Source organism: Papio anubis, chromosome 6 (assembly GCF_008728515.1).
Source record: "Papio anubis isolate 15944 chromosome 6, Panubis1.0, whole genome shotgun sequence".
In the NCBI taxonomy this organism is placed as follows: Eukaryota; Metazoa; Chordata; class Mammalia; order Primates; family Cercopithecidae; genus Papio; species Papio anubis.
Window position 1 is genome coordinate 164,485,786 of NC_044981.1, and position 26,133 is coordinate 164,511,918.

General features: G+C 41.7%; 1 protein-coding gene and 1 long non-coding RNA gene across 19 annotated transcripts in view; one reads left to right on the forward strand and one right to left on the reverse strand.

The window, feature by feature from the left end:
- AFDN (afadin, adherens junction formation factor) overlaps positions 1-25,123 on the forward strand; it is a 142,243-nt gene extending 117,120 nt beyond the window's left edge. For 8 of the 18 annotated variants that reach the window (XM_021938064.2, XM_021938070.2, XM_021938073.2 and 5 more), the window contains 8 exons: positions 361-452; positions 800-985; positions 3,653-4,654; positions 6,955-6,990; positions 15,300-15,434; positions 18,638-19,151; positions 22,307-22,391; positions 22,978-25,123. In XM_021938064.2, the coding sequence (XP_021793756.2) occupies positions 361-452; positions 800-985; positions 3,653-4,654; positions 6,955-6,990; positions 15,300-15,434; positions 18,638-19,151; positions 22,307-22,391; positions 22,978-23,131 (2,204 nt within the window). In that variant the 3' untranslated portion in view covers positions 23,132-25,123. The remainder of the gene's footprint in view (positions 1-360; positions 453-799; positions 986-3,652; positions 4,655-6,954; positions 6,991-15,299; positions 15,435-18,637; positions 19,152-22,306; positions 22,392-22,977) is intronic. The other 10 variants (XM_021938076.2, XM_021938077.2, XM_021938078.2 and 7 more) reach the window with 6 other exon arrangements.
- On the reverse strand, positions 14,473-17,977 carry LOC116275402. Its single transcript, XR_004184492.1, has 2 exons — positions 16,485-17,977; positions 14,473-14,733 (listed from the first exon to the last, which is right to left on the reverse strand). It is a non-coding gene; the product is annotated as an uncharacterized LOC116275402 (long non-coding RNA).
- Positions 25,124-26,133: the final 1,010 nt, after the last annotated feature.

Here is a 26,133-nt window from a genome sequence, read left to right on the forward strand (position 1 = left end):
TTTTTAAAGAGTTGTTAACAAAGAGAAGAAGAAATAATAGAAAGATACTCAGCAGGAGACAAAGGCTCACAAAGCCTAAAGTATTTACTTTCTGGCCTGTTACCAAAAATGTTTACCAGTCCCTGGCCTGATACACAGAGCTACAAAGTTTTTTTTGTAGCTCTGGGCTGTGATGATTTGAAAGATGGACATGGATATGACAAGACCTGATTTCTCATCTGCCTTGGTTTTTTTTTTTCGTCTCTATGCTAGATAACTCACTGGCAGAATGAAGATGAATGAGGTCTTTAAGGAAATTTTATGTTATATATAGGTTGTTTATTTAATATTAAACTTTTTTTTTCCCCCCGACTTGAACAGATCAGCCTCCTAGTCCTGGAGGGAAAAGTGCATATGCCTCTGGAACAGCAGCGAAGATAACATCTGTCTCTACTGGAAACCTCTGCACTGAGGTCTGATTGATAAGCAAAAGGCTTCTACTGCACTTCCACACTTAGGGTTCCCTTGGGACATCTCAGTTATCCAGTACAATTTTTACTCTGAATTAGCATTGATTATAATTTCTAAATTTGCAGTGTTTTATCTTTTGATTTTTAATATACTAGTCAGGTAAATCAGTTTTAAATTAGTAAGTCTGGGCAAAATGAAATGTTATTTATTCTCAGTATGGATAAAACATTTTTTAATGCAGTATTTAACATATATACTATTTTTAAAATTTTAAAACAGATCAATGAAAATCAAGTTAGTCTGTATGGTTGTAAAAAGCTCACTTTTCTTTGTTCTTCACATTTTACAGGAGCAGACGCCTCCGCCTAGACCTGAAGCCTACCCCATCCCCACTCAGACGTACACCAGAGAGTATTTTACCTTCCCAGCTTCCAAATCCCAGGATCGGATGGCTCCTCCTCAGAACCAGTGGCCAAATTATGAGGAAAAGCCACATATGCACACAGATAGTAATCACTCCAGTATTGCAATTCAGGTTAGAAATCAAAGATTCCACACACTTCTCACCTCTCAAGGAGTAAACACTGAGTTCTGAGACACGATTAATATTTTCTATAGAACAGCATTGTTGGCCTTTTGTTTTTTCCTTAATGGTTTTGTAGTTAAGTTTGAGGAAAAAGGAGATAGGATAGAATACTTAATAAGAACAAGGATTATTCTCTGATGTTTGATTAACAAAATGTTAGGAATATAAGGCCTTATAATTTTTAAGACAAAGTTCACTGATTCTAGAAGTGAGAAATTAGAACTCACGTGGTATATTTTGCACTCTATCAGTCCCTGCCCTGCCTGTGGGAGCTCATGGTGTGGCAGGGAAATGAGACAGACACATCAGACCCAGCATGGTCAGTACTGTGGGAGAAGAGGCCGCAGCAGGGGATGGAGCTTCTCAGTCTCAAACGAGAACCTGGGCACAGCCATATGCACGGAAGGGCCTTCCAGGAGGAGGGAAAGGCACAGAGATGTGTAGTAGTTCAGCAGGAACCCTGAGTGGAGGTGAAGGAGGTGGCGAGATCTAAGGCAGTGAAGATAGGTGGGGCCAGACAGAAGGGCTTGACATGACGGCTAAGGAATTTGGATTTTTGTCCACATTAGTAGATGGGAGATGCCAATCTGAGTAGTTAAGCTCGGAACGTTATCAAATGTGGTTTTCTTTTTAGAAAGATAACTGTATGGTGAAAGATTGGGAGAAAAAATTAAAGATATACTTAAAAAGAGGTGCAGTCTAGATCTTTGTAACAAATACATGCTCTGGATCGCAAATGCTCTGGGAATTCTGAAGATCAGCCTTCTTAGAGTGGTGGAAAAGACTAATTCAGAGTTGAGATGGGATTTGAGCTGAGCCTTGAAGAATGAGAACAGTAGGCAGAGGAGAGAGGATTGCACTGAGATAGACGCTGTGATACACATGAGGAGGAGCCTGTTTTCTGAGGAAAGAAAATGCTTCTCAGGCCACAGATACTGGCCGTCAGGAGATTTCATCTTGGCCTTTTGTCTGGTGTGCTGGTCCATCCTGCTGTTCTCCTAGGTGGGCCTGATCACCTGCAACGGCCCAGTCTTGGGAGTTTTGGACACACTCTGTCACCAAAAGCTGGAGTTCTCTGGGAGGAGGTGTCTTTCTCCAAATTTCTCTTTAAAAATTGAGTAATTTTGTGCCCTAGTTCTTCTAGTATTTTTTGTTAGGACTCAGTAGAATCTGCTTCCCATACGTCAAGACAATCCAATTTGTAGTGCATACATTGAATCCCATTTTTATGCACAGTATTTCCTGTTCTGTGGGACTGGCATTACGTCTTCACATTTATAGTATACAGCTGCTACTTGTTTCTACCTCACAACATGGGTAAACAATACCTAGAGGAGAGAATTGAGGAACTGTGCGGCAGGCCAGAGTGTGGAATGAAAAGTTATGATGGGGTTTAAGCGGGGAGGTGGAGAGTGCAAGCCAGCAGCCAGGGCCAGTGCAAAGTCTTAAGGGAGCAGAGAAGCGACTCAGGTCAGCTCTTCCAGCAGCAGGGAGTGGCGGTAGGTGCACAGTCTCTGTTTTTATGTAGTCCATAGATTTCGTACCCAGTAATGAGACTCTCTATGTACTAAGTAAAGCTCTAGCAAAACGTTGGGAGTAAATGTTCGGTTTTTCTGTGAGACTACTGGTTTTTGAAGTGATACTTCATCTTTTTTGTTGGTTTGCTTTTTAAGAAAAAGGAAATAATTTGTTTTCCCGATTTACATCTTTAATTTGTGTTCATTAACAGGGCAGGAAAAAGATGTTTGATTCAGACCTCATAGTGATCATGTTTATCTGAGTAGACTCCTTTCAGATGTGCCATTTCTCAGATTTTAGACTAGCCCTTTGCAAAAAGTGTACTCACTTCTTTTTCTCTCTGTGTGTTTGTGTGTCTCATTTCTGTCGCTCTCACACACACATACACACACCCCTACCTTTGTGTTCAACAAATTTATACCAGTACACTTTAGACCTTTCTGATATTGGAGCGGATGTATCTCAGATGTGTAGGACATGTCCTTGCATTACTATGCACAGCTCTGCCACAGAGCCCAGAAAGCCATTCCTTAGCTTGTAAAATGCAGAAAGTCACGGATGGTTAAATGTTTAAGATATAATAATTACTCGTAATAGTAATTAGAGAAATACCTGTTGTTGATTTTTACATATTATGAATAAACACACTCATTGCTTTGAAGTCCAAGTCGCATGTCTGGTCCCTGCGCTGGAGATGGTGCAGGGCACTGCAGGAGGGTGAGGAGGATGAGGATGGGCACTGGCACCAAAGGGCCTCAATGCAGAGAGAAAGCGCAGCTTTTCCTTTTTAATTTTAGTTGAGACAGAGACTGTGTTATCCAGGCTGGTCTCAAACTCCTGGGCTCAAGCAATCCACCCACCTCAGCCTCCCAAAGTGCTGGGATTGTAGGCCTGAGCCACCACGCTTGGCTGCTTTTCTCTTTACACAGATAAATTCACTGTTATTCCACGTTAGCCAATGAGCCTTGCAGGGCAGTCTCAGTCTCTTTCTGTACACTCATTTAACAGTTTTTCGTCTGTCTGAAGATAAAATGTCTGTGGATATTTGGTAATTTCTAGTAAATGGCTGAAATATAATAGTTCTTTTTCTTTTTCCAGCGTGTTACACGTTCCCAAGAAGAACTTCGAGAAGATAAAGCTTACCAACTTGAGCGGCATCGAATAGAGGCAGCTATGGACAGAAAGTCTGATAGTGATATGTGGATAAATCAGAGCTCCTCATTGGACTCCAGTACATCTAGCCAAGAGCACCTGAACCATTCCTCTAAGTCGGTCACCCCTGCTTCCACACTGACCAAAAGTGGCCCTGGCCGTTGGAAAACACCAGCAGCAATACCGGCCACCCCTGTGGCCGTCTCCCAGCCAATCCGAACAGACCTGCCTCCGCCACCCCCGCCACCTCCCGTCCACTACGCCGGTGATTTCGATGGAATGTCCATGGATTTGCCTCTCCCACCACCCCCTTCCACCAACCAGATAGGACTACCCTCTGCGCAGGTGGCTGCTGCCGAACGGAAAAAGAGAGAGGAACATCAGCGTTGGTATGAGAAGGAGAAGGCCCGCCTGGAGGAGGAGCGGGAGAGGAAGCGGAGAGAGCAGGAGAGGAAGTTGGGCCAGATGCGCACTCAGTCCCTAAACCCTGCTCCGTTTTCTCCCCTGACCACACAGCAGATGAAGCCCGAAAAGCCTTCCACACTCCAGCGGCCCCAGGAAACAGTCATTCGGGAGCTACAGCCTCAGCAGCAGCCCCGCACGATCGAGCGCAGGGACTTGCAGTACATCACAGTCAGCAAAGAGGAGCTTTCCTCGGGGGACAGTCTGTCTCCTGACCCGTGGAAGCGGGATGCCAAGGAGAAGCTGGAGAAGCAGCAGCAGATGCACATCGTGGACATGCTGAGCAAGGAGATCCAGGAGCTCCAGAGCAAACCGGACCGCAGCGCCGAGGAGAGCGACCGGCTGCGCAAGCTCATGCTGGAGTGGCAGTTCCAGAAGAGACTACAGGAGTCGAAGCAGAAGGACGAAGATGACGAGGAGGAGGAGGACGACGATGTGGACACCATGCTTATCATGCAGCGCCTGGAGGCTGAACGAAGAGCGAGGGTAAAGGGGAGAGGGCTTTGGCTGTGCCCATCTGTGGTCCCTATTTCACCTTCTACGTGTTTCCCATGGGGATAGCTAGACACCCCCACCCCCATGATGATAAGGATTAAAAGGGCCCCTAGGCTTATACTATTTTATTCTATGTGTTTCTCTTGGCTGATGTTGTAGAGAAATGAGTCAGGGCTATAAGGCTAAATTTTTTGAGACGTGCTTTGACAAGTATTAAATACAATTCAAATGGAACTTGATTGTTTTCATTAGCAAACTCATAATTATCCTTTTCCTTAACACTTCCAGTTGAGAAAACAAGTATTTGTTAATGACCAGTAATAATCTTGATTGGGGGTAGGCAAAATTTTTCTTCCAGGGCCAGATTGATACTTCAGGCTTTGCAGGCCATGTGGACTCTGGCAACCCCCAGCTCTGCTGTTGTAGCAGGAAAGCAGCCACAGACACAAGTAAACACATGGGTGTGTCTCTGTGCCAATAAAACTTTATTTACAGAAACATAGGGCCGATCACTGGCCCCTGGTCTTGTCAGCATTTTGTGGTGGTTAACAAATGAAAGTGTTCAGATCATTACATTTATAGTCATTACCAAAAAGAATCTTCACAGTAGTTGTACTGTTGATGAAGCAAGCATTTGTTAAGGTAATAAACAATTATATTCCAATTGTAGCATAAAGCTATTGAGAACTGATTTTATTCTTATTTCTCTATAGTATGAAAATGATTTTTGTTTTAAATAAATTCACAAAAGTAAAATTTAAATTCATTTAACACAACAAATTGTTATGCAAAAATTTTAGATAAAAGCAATACCTTGTTACTCTATAAAGAGAACTGGTAAGAGACATTTACTGCTATCAATTTGGGCATTTATTAATATTAATTTATAGAGAATGCTATTGACCATTTTGTGTTCATGAGTTTTAGTGACTTTTTTCTTTTTTAAACAGTGTGTGTGCAATATTCTGAGAAAAGCTATCCAGAGCCATGTTCTTTTTGTCTTCTGGATTCTGTTTCTAATTTCAACTGTTTTTTATGCAGTTTATGGTAAAGCTCTACCAGGGGCTATTAGGTCAGACATTTTCATCTTTCTATCTCACAATGAAATTTAACCTTAGATAATAATTTGTGAGTCCTTAGATCCTTAGAGCCCAGTAGTGTGATTCTTTTTCGATTTGCTCTGTGAATTTTTCCTGAAAAGTCTCTCTCACACATACTTCTTAATATATACATATCTCAGCCAAAATGTGTATATATATAAAACTTTGCCCAAAATTCAGCTTGGATCCCCTTAGACACTTAAGTTTCTTAAATGAGGCCAAAGTGTGAATTATTACATTGTTTTACTACTATTTTTATTAGTATTTCTCAAGTCATCAGTAGTAAACTTCCTGATGAGTAGCTGTGTTTACTGTAAGCGCTGTTTTATTTGAAAAACCAACACCTAAATTAATAGCTATTTTACTTTAAAAGTAGCTTTAAAAATACGGTACTTTAAAAGTACTATGCATTTCCTGTTCAGGATTCTTGGAGTGATTGCCCCTCCCCGTCGAAGCTCTCTGGAAGGTCCTGAGCCTGCTGGTGTCAGGTGCATGCTCCTCTGCTCTGGCCAGTGTCACTCGTGGGTGCACTCAGATGGATTCATTAGTAACCTAAGGACGTGCACGGCCTTGTGTCGCCCACACCCCAAAAGATGAAAGGATGTCTTTTCCTTCACTGCATTTTCAACTCTGAATATACAACTGTTGTGTATGGCAAAATGAGTCAACAGTGTTAGCATTTCTTATTGTTATAACTGTGTCCTGACAGTAATGAACAGTTAGCCTTGTAGTATTTCTGGAAGTGTCCTTTTCTGTGAGGACTCAACTTCTATTGAAAGGTCTCAGAGCTTTTCCAAATGGGTTAAAACACTGAATATTTCAAAGCCTTTTAGTATGAATTGTGATATTTGGAAAGTTTCTCATGAAAATTTAGTAAAAAATATTTGTTTTTTGCTTAGTAGTTCTGTTACAATTAGTATCTTAGTCTCCAAATAAGAAAGTTCAGGGAAATTTTGCTGTTTTTTATTTTCTATGTATCTTAATGATGAAACTCATTTAATACCATGTGGCATTTTTCTGTTTCTGAATACAGAAGTTAGTGTGCAGTTCTTTACCTTTCTCATCAAGTTGTTGAAACACAGATGACGCATGATAGTGAGAAAATATGCCGATGGCAGATTACAGGTCTAAACCTAACTTTTTTTTCCACACTTCATCTTTCTTTTTTTTTTCTTTCTCTGTTACCTGCAGCAGACTGCTATGCCAGCAATCTCTGTTCTAGATTTGGTATGTTCTTGTTTCTTTCCCTTTGGTGCTTTTTTCCTGTCTTGATTTTCTTTGCTTTCAGTGGTGGCTGTTTTATGTTTTCAGTAGATCCAGTTCTCCTTAGGGGTGTCCTCCATCAGGAGATGGAGTCCCTGACACTTTAGAAGCATGCCTTTGAATGTTCCTAGATTTAGTTATTCTTTGCTTTTCTCCGTTAATTTTAAGTGTTACTGTTTGTTTATGGTTTTGACCTTTTCTCAGTTTCAGTCATAAATTGATTCCGTGTATTCTTATGTAGTCATAAATACATGAGCAAATGAAATAAATTTTGCAATGAGTAATCTATTTCATTTTTTTTACATTAGACATAGATTTTAAACCTTCAGTTGTTATAAACTCAGTTGAAAGGGTATTGACATTATTAGCCAGTTAAGATATAACTGTCTATTGGTAGAGTAAGAGATTTCCAGTGAACATGTATGTATTCTGTGTTTTCTTTAATACTATAACGTGGATTTTAATTCAGTTTATCAGCCATGCCAATTTATCAGTCTGCTGAGAAATATTTGAGGTCATGGTCTGTTGTAAATTCAAAGTGTTTATTGTCGTGTTGGGGAAGTTTGGCACATCATTTAGGGCCCATTATGCTTGTGTGTGGTGTTTTTATCACCTGCTAGACAATTAGACTCTGATATATTTATATAAACTTCAAGACAAATTCTAGTCAACTTCTAAAGACAAAAGCCAATATCAGACAGTACATTTAAAACCCATGAATCAAGGTTTGACTTTAATGGCCTTTTCGCCAAATAATAGTCCCCTTTTCCTTTTCCCCTCTCAGTTTAGCACAGTGGCAATAATGCCTTAGAGAGGAACCTTTCTTAAAAACACCTCCCCTCCTTGGTGATTGGAAGGCATATTTTCTGAGCTTTGCATTTTTTTTTTTTTTCTTACATGAAACAAAGATTTTAAAAGTATACATTTTTCTCCCTACTTCTTTGTGTGTTTTGGTGTACATAGGTGTAGCTGGAAGATACTAATCAGGGGTACCTTAGTGTGAGATATTCATTCAGCAAATACTTGCTCAGCATTGAGCAAGTGCTGACCTGAGGCATTGAAGATACCAGCCAGCTCTACAGGCCCAAAGAGAATTTCTTATACTATGAAGAATCCTATGACACATGAACAGTAAAATAATGCTTGCAATAAGGTTTTTGTTCCATAGAAATAATTCAGAGGGTTTCTTTCTTTAAAAGATTATTATTTTGAGTATTAATATTGATCTTAACCACATGTTTCTGAGCATTTCTTAGCCCAGTTCCCCAGTAAATATTATTAATAGCACCTCATTATTTATAAAATTCTTGGCTGGGCACGGTGGTTCATGCCTGTAATCCCAGCACTTTGGGAGGCCGAGGCAGGTGAATCACCTGAGGTCAGGAGTTCAAGACCTGACCAACATGGCGAAACCTCGTCTCTACTCAAAATACAAAAATTAGCTGGGCACAGTGGCAGGCACCTGTAATCCCAGCTACTCAGGAGGCTGAGGCGTGAGACTTGCTTGAACCCAGGAGGTGGAGGTTGCAGTGACCAGAGATTGCACCACTGCACTCCAGCCTGGGGGACAGAGCGAGGCTCTGGCTCAAAAAAAAAAAAAACTAGAGAATTCTTGCTATGTAAGAATTGGCAGGTTACCCTGGGAGACCCTCTTCTGTGAAGATATTAGCCCTCTCCTTAATAAGGATAAGGGCAAATATGTGACTATATGGGGAGCAACGCTACCCAGTGTGGTTCTTAAGATATTTTCTTAAGACACACCACAGGATTTTCAGGTAGGTAGTCAGATAAATGAGGCAGATCCTTCCCTGTTTGGAAGCAGCTGAGTTTCATGAATTTGGGAGGCTGCCTGCACTGGTTTCTGCTCTTCCCTCTGGTCTCTCTGTGACCCGTCACCCCTGGCGGTCCAGGGCATGCCTTCTCCATCCTCTGTGCTCACTTCTGACCTGAGACGGTAGCACCATTTTGATGCCAGCAATGTCCCCATTTGATTTCTAGTCCAAACTTCTCGCACACTAAAGACTCAGATATCCACCTGCCCATGTAACATTTCCACATGGAGTCAAGTAAGACTTTTGGAGTGCAGCATGCTCAAAGTGAAATCTTTGTCTGCTTCACTCACCTTGCACTGCTCATCATCCTGCCTTCAGCCTTCCCCATTTCAGCTGATGCTTCGAGTTGCTTAGGCAGGAAACCACAGTCATGCATGACCCCCTTTTTTCTCTGTTCAGAAACTCTACTGGCTTGACCTCCTCACAACCTGACCAACCTCTGTGCCCCCGTGACCAGAGCATCTCTCCATTCCTGCCTGGGTCACTGCAAGAGACTGGCAGGACCCCTTGGTACTGCCCCCCAGTCCCTTCACAGGACAGCCTTGACACAGCGTACAGCAGTCCCACGAGAACATCCTCACAGCCCTCCTAAGTCTCTCCCTTCACTTAGACAGGTGGTCCAAGTTTGTCTGGGTCTCATCTCGTCTTCACACCCTTGCCCACTGCCCTCCAGCCTGCCTGCCTGCCTTCTAGTGACCCTGCACACGCTGGGCCGTTGGGAGGGTCCCTGCCTGTCTCCATGGCTGACTCTCTTGGCACATGCAGGTGTCTCTCAGATGCCACCTTTCCACGAGGGGCCCACCTCCCCCACTGCTTCATATTGGAGGGGCCCACCTGCCCATGCTGCTTTGGGTCAGCGGCCCACCGGCCTACCGTGTCCTGCATGTTTCTCTGTGGACGTGCTATACACATTACTCACCATTAGGCATGTTTGTGTCTTCTGGGTAGCGCCACCTCCATGGGAACAGTGACCTTTGTCCAAGTTTCTAGAAGAGTTCTGGAGCGTGCTAGACAGTCGAGTGAGTGGGATCGGATTCCAGGCCAAGGTCCCAAGCTCTCGAAGGTGTGTGACCTTCCTGACTGTTGGCAGCTCAAGAGTAGAGCTGTTGCTAGGTTGTGTCCTATTTTAACGACTGAGATGGTGTGTAAGTCACGTTCATACCAAAGTCTGACTTGCTGGAGGGATCTCCTTCAGCACTAGATTATGATGAAGTCCATTGTGTCTTTAGTGCTTTTCCTTTCTATACCATGTGCAAATCCGGGACACCTGGAATTATCAGGACGTCTGTTTTCTCCCGGCAGAGTACTCTGTCCTGTCATTGGACCTGTCTCTAACTTGAGTAGCCGGTCAGTTAGGACCATGGAGGTGACGGTGACTGTGGCTGCAGCTTTGCCTGGCTACAGCGTCGAGAAGTAGCTAGTCTTTCCACCTGATAACAAGGTGTGTGACTCGTGCCTTCATCGCTCCAGGTTGCCACATAACTGCATATATTCCTCTCACTTCCTCATGACAAACCTGTTCTATGGCAGAGCACAAGGGCCTAAGCCAGCATGGGAGAGATTGACCCAGTATCACACAGAGCAGGTGAGAGCCAGGGTCTCCAAACCCACTGTGGGAGAGCCTTGGCCAGTACATGTTGAATATTCCTAATCTGAAAATCCAGAATCCAAAATCCAAAACTCTGAGCACCGACATTATGCCACAAGTAGAAAATTCCACACCTGACCTCAATGACAGGTTGCAGTCAAAGCTTTGTTTTATGTCCAAAATTATTTCAAATATATATACACAGTGTATATGAAACAGAAATCAATTCATATTTAGACTTGGGTCCTGTTCCCAGGATATCTCATTATGTATATGCAAATAGTCCGAAACTAAAAAAATTCAAAATTTGAAACACTTCTGGTCCAAGCATTTTGGATAAGGGATACTCTGCTTGTATCACATGGATCAAGTGAGAGTGAAGGTTTTAACAAGAATTTTCTGAATTCATATTAAGTGCTCTTTCTAGGACACAAAAATGCCTCTTTTTGTAACACTGTAGTGGCAGGAATCATTTTCTTGAAATTTACTTGGTTGACAAATCTCTCAGTGGCTAAGCTCAGGTTTGTCTTGTTAACACATTTTAATAGGTCATCTGCTGACTCAGAAAACATGAGAACTCACAGGAGAAATTCCTCCCCCTTGGGGTAATACCAGTGAAAAGATGTTTTCAAAGATTTCAGTGGTTCTGCTGCTTTCCTTACATGAAAACCCAAGCTAGGTCTTCCCGCCTATTCAGCTTTCCTGTTTTTTTTTTGTTTGTTTTGCGTGGAACTGTAGAAATTGGGCATACCCTCTTGAGCATCCCAGGTATAGAAGGGGTTGGATTAAAAGCCTTATAAAAATTTCAAGCAGGAATTAGTAGGAAGCCTCATTTCAGAAGTATTTCTTCAGAGAAATCTATCTGTGGGAAGTCAGACTGTATTTTGTCTATTCAAATTGGAATGCCTCTGGAATGAAAATAGGCCCTGCCCAGAATATCAAAGCTGTAGTTTAGTCGCAGTGCATCTTCAGAAAGTCTCAGTTTTACTCAAGGAATTAGGAGAAGAAATATGTTCGTATTAAAACCAACACATGCATATTACAGAATGGAATACAAAGTTTGTATGATTGCGTAAAACAGTTGCCCTAAAAGAACTTCAGGTTTCTGTTGTAGGCCACATAGAGCCACACTGTCTTACTTGGGGATTATGCTGTTTAGTCTCTGCCACAAGGGCCTTTCACCAGCTAAGCTCTAGATCTTACAACTTCTAATAAAGTGGTCATTTTACTGAAATCTGAAAAACGTGTGTGGGCTGTGCTACAGGAAGGGAGCTAGCACTTACTGAGTGCCAGGTGCTGCAGTGGATGGTTTCTCCTGTGTCATTTAATACACTCTACCTCTGTGAGAGAGGATTTCGTTTTCCTGATGAGCAAGTCGGTCCCTGAGACATAGAGAAGACTTTTGCTCGGGCTGAAATCCAGGTGTTATATATTACTTACCAAAGGCATTCCAATTCAGTCATTCATTTGTCATAAATGATCTAATCAGGAGTTTTCTTCATGTTTTTGTCCTTAAAATTTTTTTAGCGTGGACATTTTTAACGGGAGGGAGCATACGCAGAAAAAGTCTGTAGAGAAAAAGGCTTTTTAAGGGCTTTAACAGAGTCCTGTTTTTAGTAATTTGTCAAAAAGTAAAGGATGTTATGGCCCCATTTTATGTTCACATACCAGTTTCATTTTGATGATACAAAATTATAAACACACAGATCTCAACAGATAGATAGATAGATAGATAGATAGATAGATAGATAGATAGATAGATAGATAGATAGATAGATAGATAGATAGATAGATAGATAGATAGATAGATAGATCCTGAAAATACCTGTTTTGGGGAATGTGGACTACCTCAAGCTTGCCACATACTGGCTTTCAAATCCCAGCATAGTTCTCGATTTAGAATAACTTTCAGTCTGCATGGTCTTGATTCATCAGGTAATAGTTATTTTTTAATCTATTCTGCTCTCCCCTCAGATATCACTTCCTGCAAGGCTATTTTGGTAGCACGTAACTTTTCATTCTTTTAATCAAAGTGCTAATGTAATAGGCAGTTTGCCACTGGATTGCAGGGTGATTAAATTTGTAATTTAAGTTAAAATATCCTTTAACTGTTACTGAATATAAGTAACCCATACAATTCAATGTACTGTTTTAAGCTCTTATTTTGAGTAAATTAAGAGAGTCTCATTTTTCTCATTAATGCTTTGTGAATGGTGGGAGTAAAGCAACATAGCTTTGAAGAGCAAAACAATTTATGTTTTGGAAATGGAAATATGTGAATTAGCCAAAGAGTGGAAAGAAACTGCCTTGATAACACTGGTGCTGGTTAATTTGCCTTCCTTTACGAATAGTAACTAATGAGCTGAACATAGGGAGAGGCTCCTTGCTTAGTGCATTCCAGATTTAGAAGAATAGAGGTTTTTAAGAAGAAAATGCCTGTTTAAAGATTTATAAAAAATGATGAAAATGATAATTGTTCTGATTTCTTAAAATATACTTCTATTTAAAAGAACTAATGGACTCTACCATTGTGTAACACTCTCTTGCTCCGCACTTATTTTTAATTGGGGCTAGAAAATATTAACATAACTTAGTTTGTGCTTTGTGGGATAAGGATAACACCCATATTGCATTAATGCAATTTTACATTCTACCCTAAATTACTTTTCTGTAGAATATTTAATATTCTCACTTGCTTTATTTTGCTATTTTTTTTTTTTTTTGAGACGGAGTCTTCACTTTGTCGCCCAGGCTGGAGTGCAGTGGCACCATCTCGGCTCACTGCAAGCTCCGCCTCCCGGGTTCGCGCCATTCTCCTGCCTCAGCCTCCCGAGTAGCTGGGACTACAGGCGCCCGCCACTGCGCCCGGCTAATTTTTTGTATTTTAGTAGAGACGGGGTTTCACCGTGTTAGCCAGGATGGTCTTGATCTCCTGACCTCGTGATCCACCCGCCTCAGCCTCCCAAAGTGCAGGGATTACAGGTGTGAGCCACCGCGCCCGGCTATTTTGCTATTTTTGTTTGGGAGCTGTTTCTCCTAGTTCTCCTAGTTTTTCCTGACCCCTGAAATCCTTGTTGAACGTTTCCATCCTTTCCTCTGGCCCCTCATGCAGGAAGCCCACGGGGAGCTGTGGCTGGTTCTGTCAACTCAGGGGCAAGGCATCACCGATAGCTTCCTTCTGGGTTCTTAGTGGCATCTCCTCCTGCTATAACCCCCCTAAAAGCCAGTCATCCTAACATCCCTCAGGGGTATGGATAGGTTGTCTTTAGAGACAGTTCAATTATTTGTCTCTTTGAGAAGGCAATTATAATTTTTTTCTAAGATGTTTTATTATTGTTTATTGACATGAAAAAGCCTAATAACACAGGTTAATTTATTCTTTCTCACCAGATACAGTGTTTTCTTCACAGAAGTCAAGGGAGAGTGAAGTTGTTAGATTTTTATTTAAAAAAAAAAATACAAACACAGTTCAAATCCCAGCAGCTAACATGCTTATATTTCTGCTACAAAAAATGTATAGACAAACTGCTAATTCTGTAGAAATTGAAACACATAGGAATTTTCTGTTAGGGATTCCTGAAGTGGTTAGAGATTGAACTAGATGGCTTTAAGTTTCATTTTAATCCTATAAACATTGATTACTTCTTCATGATGTATGATAATAGAGCTGTGGGTGTTCCTGTAGCACAGGTCTATACAGATAAGTAAATGGAGAACACAATTTTCAAAGTTGCCATTATTTTAGACTAGAATAACAGAAAAGCTGTGTATCTGAGACAAAAAGGGTGAGTCTTTCTGTTCTTCACTGGTTGTTAATCCAGGGTTCCTCTTTAGGAAAGGTATTTTCAACCTATGGTACATAGAGATGTGAGCAGAAGGATAAAGGAGCTAAAAATTGAAAAGAAGAGACTTAGGTATTTGAAGGACATCCTTAAGTATTTGAATGATACGAAGGAAAGGTATCTTTTTGTGTTGTTTCAAAAAGGCAGAACTTGAATGACCAAAAAGAGAAAAACAGTCAGGTAATGAATTGTTAACATAAGGACTTCTTGACTTGTGGTTACCTGAAAACAGAATGGATTGTATTGACTGAGAGTTCAACATTAGGTCCAGACAGAAGAGCGTGAGACAGGAGGGTGAGATAGGGCTCCTTCCCATCTCCGTTTCAGGGTCCATGGTGCAGACCGTAGGGTGCTTCCATCTCAGTTTCAGGGTCCATGGTGCAGAGTGTAGGGTGCTCCTGAGTCAGGAGGAAATTCTTGAATCCAGGGTGGGATCTGGAAGGACCTGATGGCAAAGGGCAGAGGAAAGAGAGTGGCAGGCCTTGGTCCCCAGGCAAGACCGATGACTGCCCGGCCCACTGGAGTCACCTGCTTCTGTCTCACCTATGCAGAGGCAAGTGGGGGCCTCCCTCTTCTACAAGACATTCATAGTGGAAATTGAAAAGGGAGAGGGAAGGAGGTGTTAAGTGTGTTCTGCAGGCCCATCAAGTGGGGCCTATCTGTTTGAGCCTGTTAAGTTACGTGAACGGGTTAACTAATATTGTTCCAGTAAAAGAATTGTGCTTGTTGAATGTGTGAATGTAGATGATAAATTCCATCTTATAGCCATGATTAATGGAGGAATAACTCTGGGATTTGTGACAACAGTTTTTAGGTAATTTATTTTAAAATTGTAGAGCTAAAAAAATGTAAAAAGTTTTATCTTCCAACAGTGATTTTAACCTGGTATTTTGCATTTAACTTTCTGTGTGTGTGTATGTGTATATGTGTGTCTACTTGTCTTAATGTGTGCATTTTATGTCTTGTGCTTGTGGAGTTTGTGGAGGGAGATTAATGTCAGCCTGTTGTTAGTTGCAGGACGAGGAGCGGAGGCGGCAGCAGCAGTTAGAAGAGATGCGCAAGCGGGAAGCGGAAGACCGAGCGAGGCAAGAGGAAGAGCGCCGGCGGCAGGAGGAGGAGCGAACAAAACGAGACGCTGAAGAAAAGGTTATGGTCCTCTAAGGGCAGCTAGAATTTTACCAAGTTAGCCTGAACGTAATCGATTGGCTGGGGCAGAGCGGGCTGGAAGTTCTGTGTGTCTTAAGAAGCACAAGGCAGAGCAGGGCCTGGCTCCCCCAGCTTTGTGATTGGACCAGCAACTTTACCCCGTCTGGCCCACCTACCTCTCTTCTGGACTGTCTCCAGATCCCCTTATCTGCCAAGTTTTGTCTCCCTCAAACTTCTGAACTCTTGGGTGTGTGTAGCAGTGAGCCTCTTTGCAAAGGGTTCGTTTCCTCGGGCACTCATCTTTACTGGACATGGCCCAGCTTGTCATTGTGAAGGTGACATTTGTTCAGTGATTGCTTAAATGGCATGTGGACCGTGGGAAGCAGTAGAAGCATAGTAAGACAGTTGGCTGCCATTCAACATTTCAAATAGATGGTTTACTCAAATCACTCACTTCTGGTTGATGGTAAAGAGAGCAGATGGCTTAGAAAACATGATACAGGAAAATTTAGTATGTAATCCAGTAAATATTCTGAGTTACTTATTTTCATTTGTGTGTGTGTGTTTTTAAGTCAAGTAACCCTTTTAATTGAATTTTAAAATGACAGCGAATTTTGACATTCTGAGAAATGGGGATTTTGAGATGTTTCTCTCCATATCTCCCTTTGTCCTGTGTGTGGCCAATGCCCTCTGGATGAAGAGGCTGTAGCCATTGAGCTCCCTGTGGGGGCCTGTTTCATCCCGAGGGGACTGCGTGTTGCTCTGTGTGGTTTGAGAGAAGCTGCTCTTCTCTGTTACTTCCCTTCTGTGAAGGTAGAAGCTTTCAGTGTTACAACTTCTGATGGCGGAAAATTTAGTTTTTATTAATAATTCCTTCTTCGATAGTCTAGTGAACTATATTAATAGAACAGTGTACTGTTCACAGAAAAGAACTTGTAGGGAGTTTTTTGTAGTGATATAATCTATTAGGATATAGAGCAATCTAAGAGTAAGCTTGATAGACATGATGTGACTTCACTTAAATGGAGTAGAGTGAATAAGGACACTCACCTGTGTTGAAATTGGTGATTTCTGCATTGGTGATTTCTGCATTTCGTAGACCTTTGCCCTCTAAGTTTATTATCATATTATCTGTTGACTCTGAATAGCGTTTGAAGTCCTTTCAAAGAGTTTGAGCTTTCAGGATTAGGTTCCCCTATGAGTCTTTCACTTGTGTAATGGTAAGTCAACATTGATGATCTTTCTAAGGAAATCAGATTTCCAAAATGCTGAGCCGCTTGATGTCTGAGTGTTGACGGTGTTTGCTGCTGCTTTGCTGTTCCGTGAAAGCACTCCCTGGCTGTTTGGAGGGCTGTATTTTTCCAGGTCAGTGCCAGCTTGGCTGTCCCAGGCCCTGCACAGTGCCCATTGTTACAGCTGGGCCCAGTCCTGGCCACGCTGGAGCCTCGACGGGGGCAGCTGGGTTGTCACGGCAGCACAGAGCACATGCAGAGAGGACCAGGCTATGTTTTTCCTATGTTGAGAAACTCTTGGGTTATTTAATTTTTCCAATGTGTTTTCATAACTCATGATTATGTCAAATACACTTGTGTTAGTAACTGCTTCTATAATTAAGTGGTCACTGTAAAAAGAAGGCGAATAACCTATTTTTATATCAGAATGTCCAAAACTCATGGGTTTGCTTTGTTATAGAAAAATGTGCCATTCATTTGTTGGGTAGAATAAAGTCGTCTTGTAATTGTATCTGCTCTTGGTATAACTAAAAGAGGATGTTTTGATTTCTCCCTAAAATGTTATCAAGCAACTGTTCTTCATGTTAATACCAAGATTCTTGATAGTTCCATTTAAAAGCCACAAGAAGTCATTCTGGTTTGTTCCTCACTCCAAGGGAACACTTACTCTGTGTAGACAAGAAAATGAGAGTCTTCCTTCAGGATTTCTAAACATAGAGCAAGAAGATTCAATGAGAAATTGGGCTCAGGGCAGTAATTGGGCTGGCATTTATTCTTAAGAGTTTTCTCCCTCAAAAGGTGGAGTGATATTGCATATTCACTCGTGTGTGTGTGTGTGTGTGTGTGTGTGTGTGTGTGTGTGTGTGGCTCTAGAGGGAGTAGGGAGAAAATACAGCATGAAATTGAAAATAGGACTAACAACTTTTCACTGAATGCCAGCAAGGTCTCTCAAATTAGTTTTCTTCGGTTGAACGAATTTAAAATTCATTGTACTTCATTTCACAGCATTAAACATTTACTCGAGGCAGTTTATTCTGTTTGCTCTTTCATCCCCCTTCTTATTTACTTTTTTCTTGTGCTCTAAAACTTTTGTCAATCTTTAACAAAACTGTGCTGTTACCTTTTTTTAATGTTAAAATAATTTTAACACTGTCAACTGTAGTTTGTGCAGATGTATGTGAGAAAAACATGTACAGTATGTGTCAAAATATATTTGAATCTCTTGTTGCTGTTGCTGTTAATTCCTGGCTCTCTAATTTTCTGTCTGTCAGGGAGTTCATTAAGATTTGAAATATAAGTTAAGAACTATGGAAAGCATATTTGTTAGATTGTTACTCTGGGAGAATGAGTGTTTTTTGGGTTTTTTTTTTTTTTCATTTCTGGTTTCCTGTTGATCTCCTTCCTAGTAACCGGAAGTAGACAGGGTGGTTCAGTCACGTCCTCCTTGTCCAGGAAGGACTGCTCCTCTGCATTCATGGGGGCTCAGTGAAAAAGAACGCAAGTTTGCCTTTCGGAAAGTGCTGGCTATAGAAAGCCAGTCACAGCCTATTTTTAGTTTTGCGTTATCTTTAAACACTGCAGTAACAGGTAAGTTCATATCCTGCCAAAATCAGAAGAGGAGAGAGAGAAAGAAGTAACAGGAGCATGGAGGAAGGAAAGAAGGAAAGCAGAGGAGAATTCAGTCCACTGGGATAATGGAGAGGCATAAGTGACTGGGAAGCAGGAGGCTGAGAATTAATCCATTCCGTGCTTTTGAGCAGTTTTCTGTCAAATAATCCAGAATAGTGTTAATGACTTGTAAGCCTCGGGAGAAGACTCCGGATGGACCTGCTGCTTCTGTTATATAGGAATTGTAACTATTCAACTTTGACATCAGTGTGATGATGAGGATTGTTCCCTTTGAAGGCCCAGTGGGTCGGCTGTTCCCTTCTGACCTCTGACCTTTGCACTCTTGTCTATTCCCGCCCGCAGAGGCGACAGGAAGAAGGGTATTACAGCCGCCTGGAAGCTGAGAGGCGCAGACAGCACGACGAGGCGGCGCGCAGGTTGCTGGAGCCCGAGGCACCTGGTCTGTGCCGCCCTCCGCTTCCGCGGGACTACGAGCCCTCGTCCCAGTCCCCCGCGCCCGGCGCCCCTCCTCCCCCGCCTCAGCGAAACGCCTCCTACCTCAAAACCCAGGTCCTCTCCCCCGACTCGCTGTTCACTGCCAAGTTTGTTGCATACAATGAGGAGGAGGAGGAGGAGGACTGCAGCCTAGCAGGTCAGGATAAGTACTCCAGCACGAGAGTGTCTCATGGGGACCTTCTTCCTGCCCCTCTTAAACCACGGCCACCCCCCTGCCAGCCACGCCCGGCCTCCGATGGCATCTTTCTCTCGAACTCATTCCAGCCATCCCCAGCCAAAGCCAACAGTACTGCTCACAAAAAAGGCCAGCCCCCGCCCCCTCCAAAAAAATCCAGCTCCTACCATCCCAGCCACTGCAAAGGTAGAGGTAAAAGAGTGACAAATCAGCGCTCGTTGTCTTAATGATTGGAACCTCAGCATCTCTCTGCACACTTGCCCTGTAGTATGGTCCATGGTGATCGTACTTGCTTTGGAATTTGGATGTCACATGATCACTGGTCTCAGCATGGTGATCCTCCTCTGCCTCTGATTGTAATGTTCTTTGCTGATACTCTTTGGTAGATATCTTAGTACTCCGATTTCTTTTGCACTTTAAAAAGTTCCATTTCTTTGATCAGCTGACAATCAGTCCTCCTGTGTTGTTCCCAAATCACTTGAAGTACTGTTGGTCTTGGCTTTCATTTTCTGTCTCTACAAATGACCTTATATTTGTTTGAACAAGTGCCTTTTCACACATTGTAGTGTCTCTAAAGACAAAGTGTTATAATTACAAGTTTCCATTATTTAATATTGGTAGAACTTTCTGTTCTGGATTAAGTAGCCTGTGGAATAAATCATGCATTCTCATGGTGGTTTGGTTGGTGTGGCCGGAGCATCTGCTAAGCTGGTTAACTGTTGGCTTCATAATCTCCGTGCAGGCTGCCTCACGCCAGAGTCCAGAGACCCCAGTTACAGTGAAATTCCTCTCATCCCCTTTTCCTCTAACTGGCTTCACTGCTTCCTGTTACTTGCACTCTTAGCACCTAGTAACACCAGCAGCCAGACCTTAGCAGGCGTGCAGCTGACCTTAGGGAAACCCCCTACGCTGACTGTAGAGCAGGACAGTTCTGCAGGGGGCAGGGCCTAGAGGCTGTCACAAGCATGGGTTCAGTAGTCAGTGTTTTCGAGACACCATGTTTAAAATATAGCTGAATTCATAAGGATTCAGATCTCACACTAATCTTACCTTAAATGGGACTGGAATTCTGGCACTAAATATCTTCAAATACAGGAGTATTACTTTTAATGAGTGTTTGAGAGTCTTCTGAATCCTGTGTCATTCTGCATAAACAGTGTATGGGACTCCACAATTCTGAAAGAAGAATAAGACTCAGTGTAACTGTCAGTCTTACTCAAATAACAGATGAATTTTGCCAGAATTCTGTCTTTTTCCCCCCCGGCTCAGAGCTTTGATCTACTTTGAAGGTTTAATATATAATAATATTAGGTTGAGTCACCTTGGAAGCCAGGATTAAATCACTTTATGAAATATCTGTTGTAAATATCTATAATTTAGTACCTTTCAGAGAAATTTATGGAATAATGGTACATTTTGAAGCAGGATGCCATCAGTCTCCTTGTATGGAGTTTTTATAAGCTGAACTTAAGATGACAGAAATGTGAGGTTTGGTAGCCAAGTATTATAGTGAGGTGTCACTGCTCACCATCTTGGCTCTCAGTCCTACCACTAACCCTTATTTTACTGCACACGTGAAGTACCACACAGGACCAGGTCATAGCCGACATCTGATTGCTCCGCCTCTTCGAAGACTTCTTCGTAATGTACAGAGCCGTCTGCACCGTGTGCAGAGCACATTCTGACCTTGTCCTCCTCATTTCACTAGCATGATCTCATTCCTTGCTCAGCTCTGTTTCTGTCGCGAGCGCTCTGGTAAAGCATGCTTCTGCAGATGGACTCGGCTTCTTCCACTGGACAGTGAGAGGAACAGCATTAAGATGTGAATTGGAATGAGTAATACCAGATTTGAACATAGCACTATATGAAAGATTCATCACTAAAGCTTTTTGAAAATGATCTGTGACTTGGAGTATTCATAGAGAGTCAGCTAAAGATATTTGATACTCTTAAGTCTAAAAGTTCTGAAAATTTTGAAGAATTAATTTTACCAGTGGAAAAAGCCAGTATCATTCTTAAAACAAAGCTCAAAAGATACAACGCAATGTTTTTAAAAATAAACAAGATAGGCCGGGCGCGGTGGCTCACGCCTGTAATCCCAGCACTTTGGGAGGCCGAGGCGGGCGGATCACAAGGTCAGGAGATCGAGACCACAGTGAAACCCCGTCTCTACTAAAAATACAAAAAATTAGCCGGGCGCGGTGGTGGGCGCCTGTAGTCCCAGCTACTCAGGAGGCTGAGGCAGGAGAATGGCGTGAACCCGGGAGGCGGAGCTTGCAGTGAGCCGAGATCGCGCCACTGCACTCCAGCCTGGGCGACAGCGCGAGACTCCATCTCAAAAAAAAAAAAATAAATAAACAAGATAAAAAATTGGGAATTAAAATGGGAAAAAAATGTCTCCATGCAGTAATTTATCTAAAGGCCCGCTATAGATTGTCATAAGGTAGAGATGTGTTTCTGTTGAATCTTTTGAGTCTTAGCTGAGGATGGCGTCCTCCACAGTGGTGGTGGGAAACCTGAGTAAAGGTGCAGTGCAAAGAGGCACCCTTCAAAAGGCAGCTGTGTCCCGTCTGCAGTACGTCAGATAAGTTCTGCACAGCAGGCCCTTTTGTAGAAGAAGAGAAACAAAAATGTATTTTTGTGCAAGTTGTTTGAAAAAGAATTTTAATGTGAAAATATTGTACTACTTTTGTGGCCTGTTTAATCCAATATTCATTGCTGTCAGTGTTTGCTAAATAGTTTGAGCATTTGTTACTCCAGCCTGTATTACACTGTCAGCAGATTTTTCAAGTGTGAATTTTTCTAATGCTACAATTAATAGAAATACATTAACACTGATTTACTGTATTATGATTTTAACAATATGACATTGATTGTTACTTGGATACACTTAGCGACATTATTACTTGGATACATTTAAAACTTTGTATCTGCATCACATCTTTTGATCCTTAGCAATCCCCTGAAGCCAGTAGGAACAGGGCAAATGTTGCCGATGGATTGATGTTACACTCACCCAGAATGGGTTGATGTTATTACACTCACCCAGAGTTGCTCTGCTGTCCGAGGCAGAGCGGGGCCATGGGCAGTATTCCTCTCTAATAATGAAGGGTGTCAGGTCAGTTTTTTAGCACCTTTTCAGAGTAGTAATTGGATTACTCAGGCCACCAACAGAGATGAATTTCAAATTGATGAAATTTTGATACAATATGAAGGGTCTTTTACCTTCCTGCTTAATCAGTAAAGGTATTTTTTTATTCTCTGAGCACTGCATCTTTATCATGAGTAAAGCTTAGAAATAATGAAGTACTTTAACTTGTACTGTTTCTTTCATGGAAAAGGACCAAACTCTTACCCAGGATCTGCCGGAGCAGCTGTTGGAGCCCATGACGCTTATCGGGATGCGAAAGAGAAGCGTTCTAAAAGGTATGGACAGTTGCGCTAGACAAGGAACTTCATCTGTACCTGATGACCCCTTTCACTCTTCATGGCACTTTTAAATTATATAAACAGACTTCATGGCTTCACTCTATGCCCTCACCTCGATTTTAGTCAGAAATGCTATTGCCCCAAGTGTTCTTAAAACAGTGAATTTGAACTCACCAGAAAAATCATCAGTACCATTCTGTAACTTATTATTAACTTTGGCATATTTATAGATGCCTCTCAGGTACATGTAAGATTCCTTAAAGTGCTGTATTTTAAAACTGCACCCCTCAGGTTACACTTGTTTAACTGGTAAGAATTGCCTGCTTGCTAAAATCTAACTTACAAGGTTTTTGAGAGTGGACTATGACTGGGGAAAGTTAATGTTTTAGCCAAGAAAACATGGTGCCCTTGTTTTCTAGATGGGTTTAAATACAGCCCGTGATTTCAATTGTAGGAGAAGTTATAGCACAATTCAACAAAGAATGAGTCTGAAAATTTTAATTGCCGTTATGCAAACGTATGTAATTGTTGACAGGTGGTTTCTAGTTTGTCCAGTAATCTTTCGTATTGCCCTCTTCTGCAGCCAAGATGCAGATTTACCTGGAAGTTCTGGGGCCCCTGAAAACTTGACATTCAAGGAACGCCAACGTCTTTTTTCACAAGGTCAAGATGTATCCAATAAAGTGAAAGCCTCTCGTAAATTAACAGAACTGGAGAATGAACTGAACACAAAATGAAAAAGAAATGAGGAGGACACTTTGTATTTACCCCAAAATCTTCTCGGTTGTGGGTTTGTAGGTGCGAGTTTGAAGAGGAAGGAGGAAGGGGGTCATATTTCTAAGTGATTTACAATTTCTGTTTCTAAAATTGTTGGGATTTAGAAATGTTTCAATTCCAAGAAATTTTACTTTACCATGAGCTTGCCGTTTACGTAACTTAAACACTGTCTAGTTTCTTAATTATCTAACTCACATGAGGATAAGTTTTTTGTTGGTTTCTTTTTTGGAGTCCTGAGTTCAAAGGGGACAGAACTAAGGGCAGGAGGAGAGAATGGATGTGTCTTCTTTCCCATCTTCCCCTCATCATCGACCGAGGAGCACAAAGAAGTTCTGTTTCTGTTTTTTGTTTTTTTCAGAAACTTGATTTTAGCCGTCAAGCAGAGAATAGCTTGAACTATTCAGACTGTTGTTGGCACTGTTTAGTAGTGACCACACACTCTTCTACCCAGGAAGGAACATGTGACGACATGCTCCTCCCATGTCCCCTGATTGTGTCTGTTCCCACAATATCCTAGTCTGTATCGTGAAACGGCTTAGGCCAAAGCTTCCTGTGCGATGACGCACATCCGAGACTGTTCCACTCATTCCTCGCAAATCTGAGCTCTTCTGATCAATTCTAAATATTTGATTAATTTTAATTCTGAAAGAAAATTCTGAGGATTTAAGCTTAGGGGATTTTATTTTTATAAATACCAGATTATTGTTAGACTTAATAGATCACTGGTAAATTTAAAGATGACAGTTACAGTACAAAGTTAACTAAACTTCAGCTGTTCCCAGGCATCTGTAAAAGAAGATATCTTGATTGGAGCAATGTTCGTGTGACTGGGAACGACAGAAGAATGGGAGATGAGTAGGAACCCCTCAAGCACAGCTGTCACTCAGACATTTTTAATTTGAAAAAGAAAGAGATTTTCATGTGTATGCCGTCAAGAAAAGGAAGGAATTCAATTACAGGGCATCTGTAACTTAAATATTGTAAGAATAACTCATATGGAAGTTCAAGCTATTTTTATACTGTAATAGAGTTATTTAATTTTAATTTGTTGAATTATTAGTTACCACTGTTATTTCTTCAGCTGTGGATATGTGGCTGATGTTGGGGAGACGGACCTCAGTGTGTTTTATATTGTCTGGTGTTAAGATGATAAATTACTTTGTGATTACAAGCAAATTTTCTATTTGACAAAGCCCTTGGTGGAGTCCAAATGATTTTTCTGTACCATATTGTTCTCTTACACATACGTAGGTTAGGAAAATAGGCACACTTTCAAAGAGAAGCATAGGGGCTTTTACTGCCTTCGAAATCACTTTTAATAAGAGTTGTATGATAAATCATTAAAAATGCGAGTGTAAATATTTTTTTATGTCTATCAGGGTTTTTATTTGAAAGTGTGCTCTTACCATTTCCTTGTTTGAGTAAGAGAGTGAAATGGTTCTGAGTGTTTAGGAAGGATTTGCTTGCTTGCGGCAGAGGTTCTGGGAAAAGCAAGCGCCTCCCAAATATCTTGAGAACACTGGCAGCCTTATGGCCACTAAATCCACACTTTCTTTAAAGAGATGCAGATGAATTACTTTTCTGTTAATATATAGAAAAATACACATGAGAACATGCAGATACATGTAAATATCTACATACAGGGATGTTCATATGCGTGGTTGTGAAACCCATATACAAGTGGATTTGGCCATCTTTGGGCAGTGAGGTCAAATGTGAATATGTGTAAAAGTGCTTTTCAAAAGTGTGCATTACTATGAGAAAACATCAAAACTGCTGTAGTTTTCCATTTCTACTGTATTTCAGTTGCAACCTATTTTTAATAAACTTTGTATGTATTTAAGTGTATTTGCTATTGTTTTGAAAGTGCTGACAAAGTTTATATTTGTAACATCAGCCTTCCTCGCCCGTCTCTTTCCATCTTTCTATTCTTCATTAAACACTGAGTATGATTTCTGTGTCAGGCAGTGGTTTTCATTTGTGGGGATGTGTCATGTGCCTCGTCACACAGGTGTGTGTGAGTCTCATAAGCTGTTCCACTGCCGGGGCCTTCCTGATTCTTCCTTGATCCAGGCAAGCTCAGGCGGGCATTCAAGCCATTTCTCAGGGACACTGTCTCTTGGTGGCCTCTTTGAAATTCCTAAAATATCCCTAGTAATAAGTAAATGGTGTACATAAGGCATCCTGGCGATATGTGTCTTAGTGCAGGAACGCACTCAGGACAGCCTCGTGTAAAAGGGTATGTTTGATTGTAAAACTGCACAAGCCACATTATGAGGACCTGGGAGCTGCGGGAGGCATGTGCGGGCGGGACCTTCCATGTGGACGGGGCTCAGCGCTGCCTCTGCGCCATTGTTCCTCCTGCCTCTGCCTATTTCCAGTGTACCTTTTAATGGCCTATGAGCAGGAGGACGGGACAGGGCAGGGATGGAGAATTTTTAGGGCTTTCATGGGGGGAGAAAGGGCTGGGGAGTTGTTGGTTGAAGGATACAAAGTTTCAGTAGGAGGAACAGGTTTTGAGATCCGTATGCTGCACAGCAGGGTGACTGTAGTCCATATATTGTGAAAATGAGCTTCATGAAGGAAGGCGTGTCTTAGGGTTGTAGAAAGTTGTGGAGACCTTTTTGATAGAACGAGATGTTTATGTATTGAAACTACAGTATTCACTTTTACTATATTTTAATGCCTAAAAAGATACTTTAATGTTTGAGAATACAAAAACTTAGGAAGTCTGAGTGTTAATACAGATTCCGTTTTCTTCCCAAGGCCTGTGTTTCTGTCGCTGTCAGTGGAAGTGATGGTACTGCCCTGCAGTGGTCTTCTGTCACACGGACCAGCAAGCACTTGATAATTTTCTGGTGTGCGCCATTGGACACAATTTCCTTTACCCTTTATTGAATGGAAAACTGATTTCAAAGATTTAGTTATAGTTAGTAAACATTAAGCAAAATTTAATTTGAAT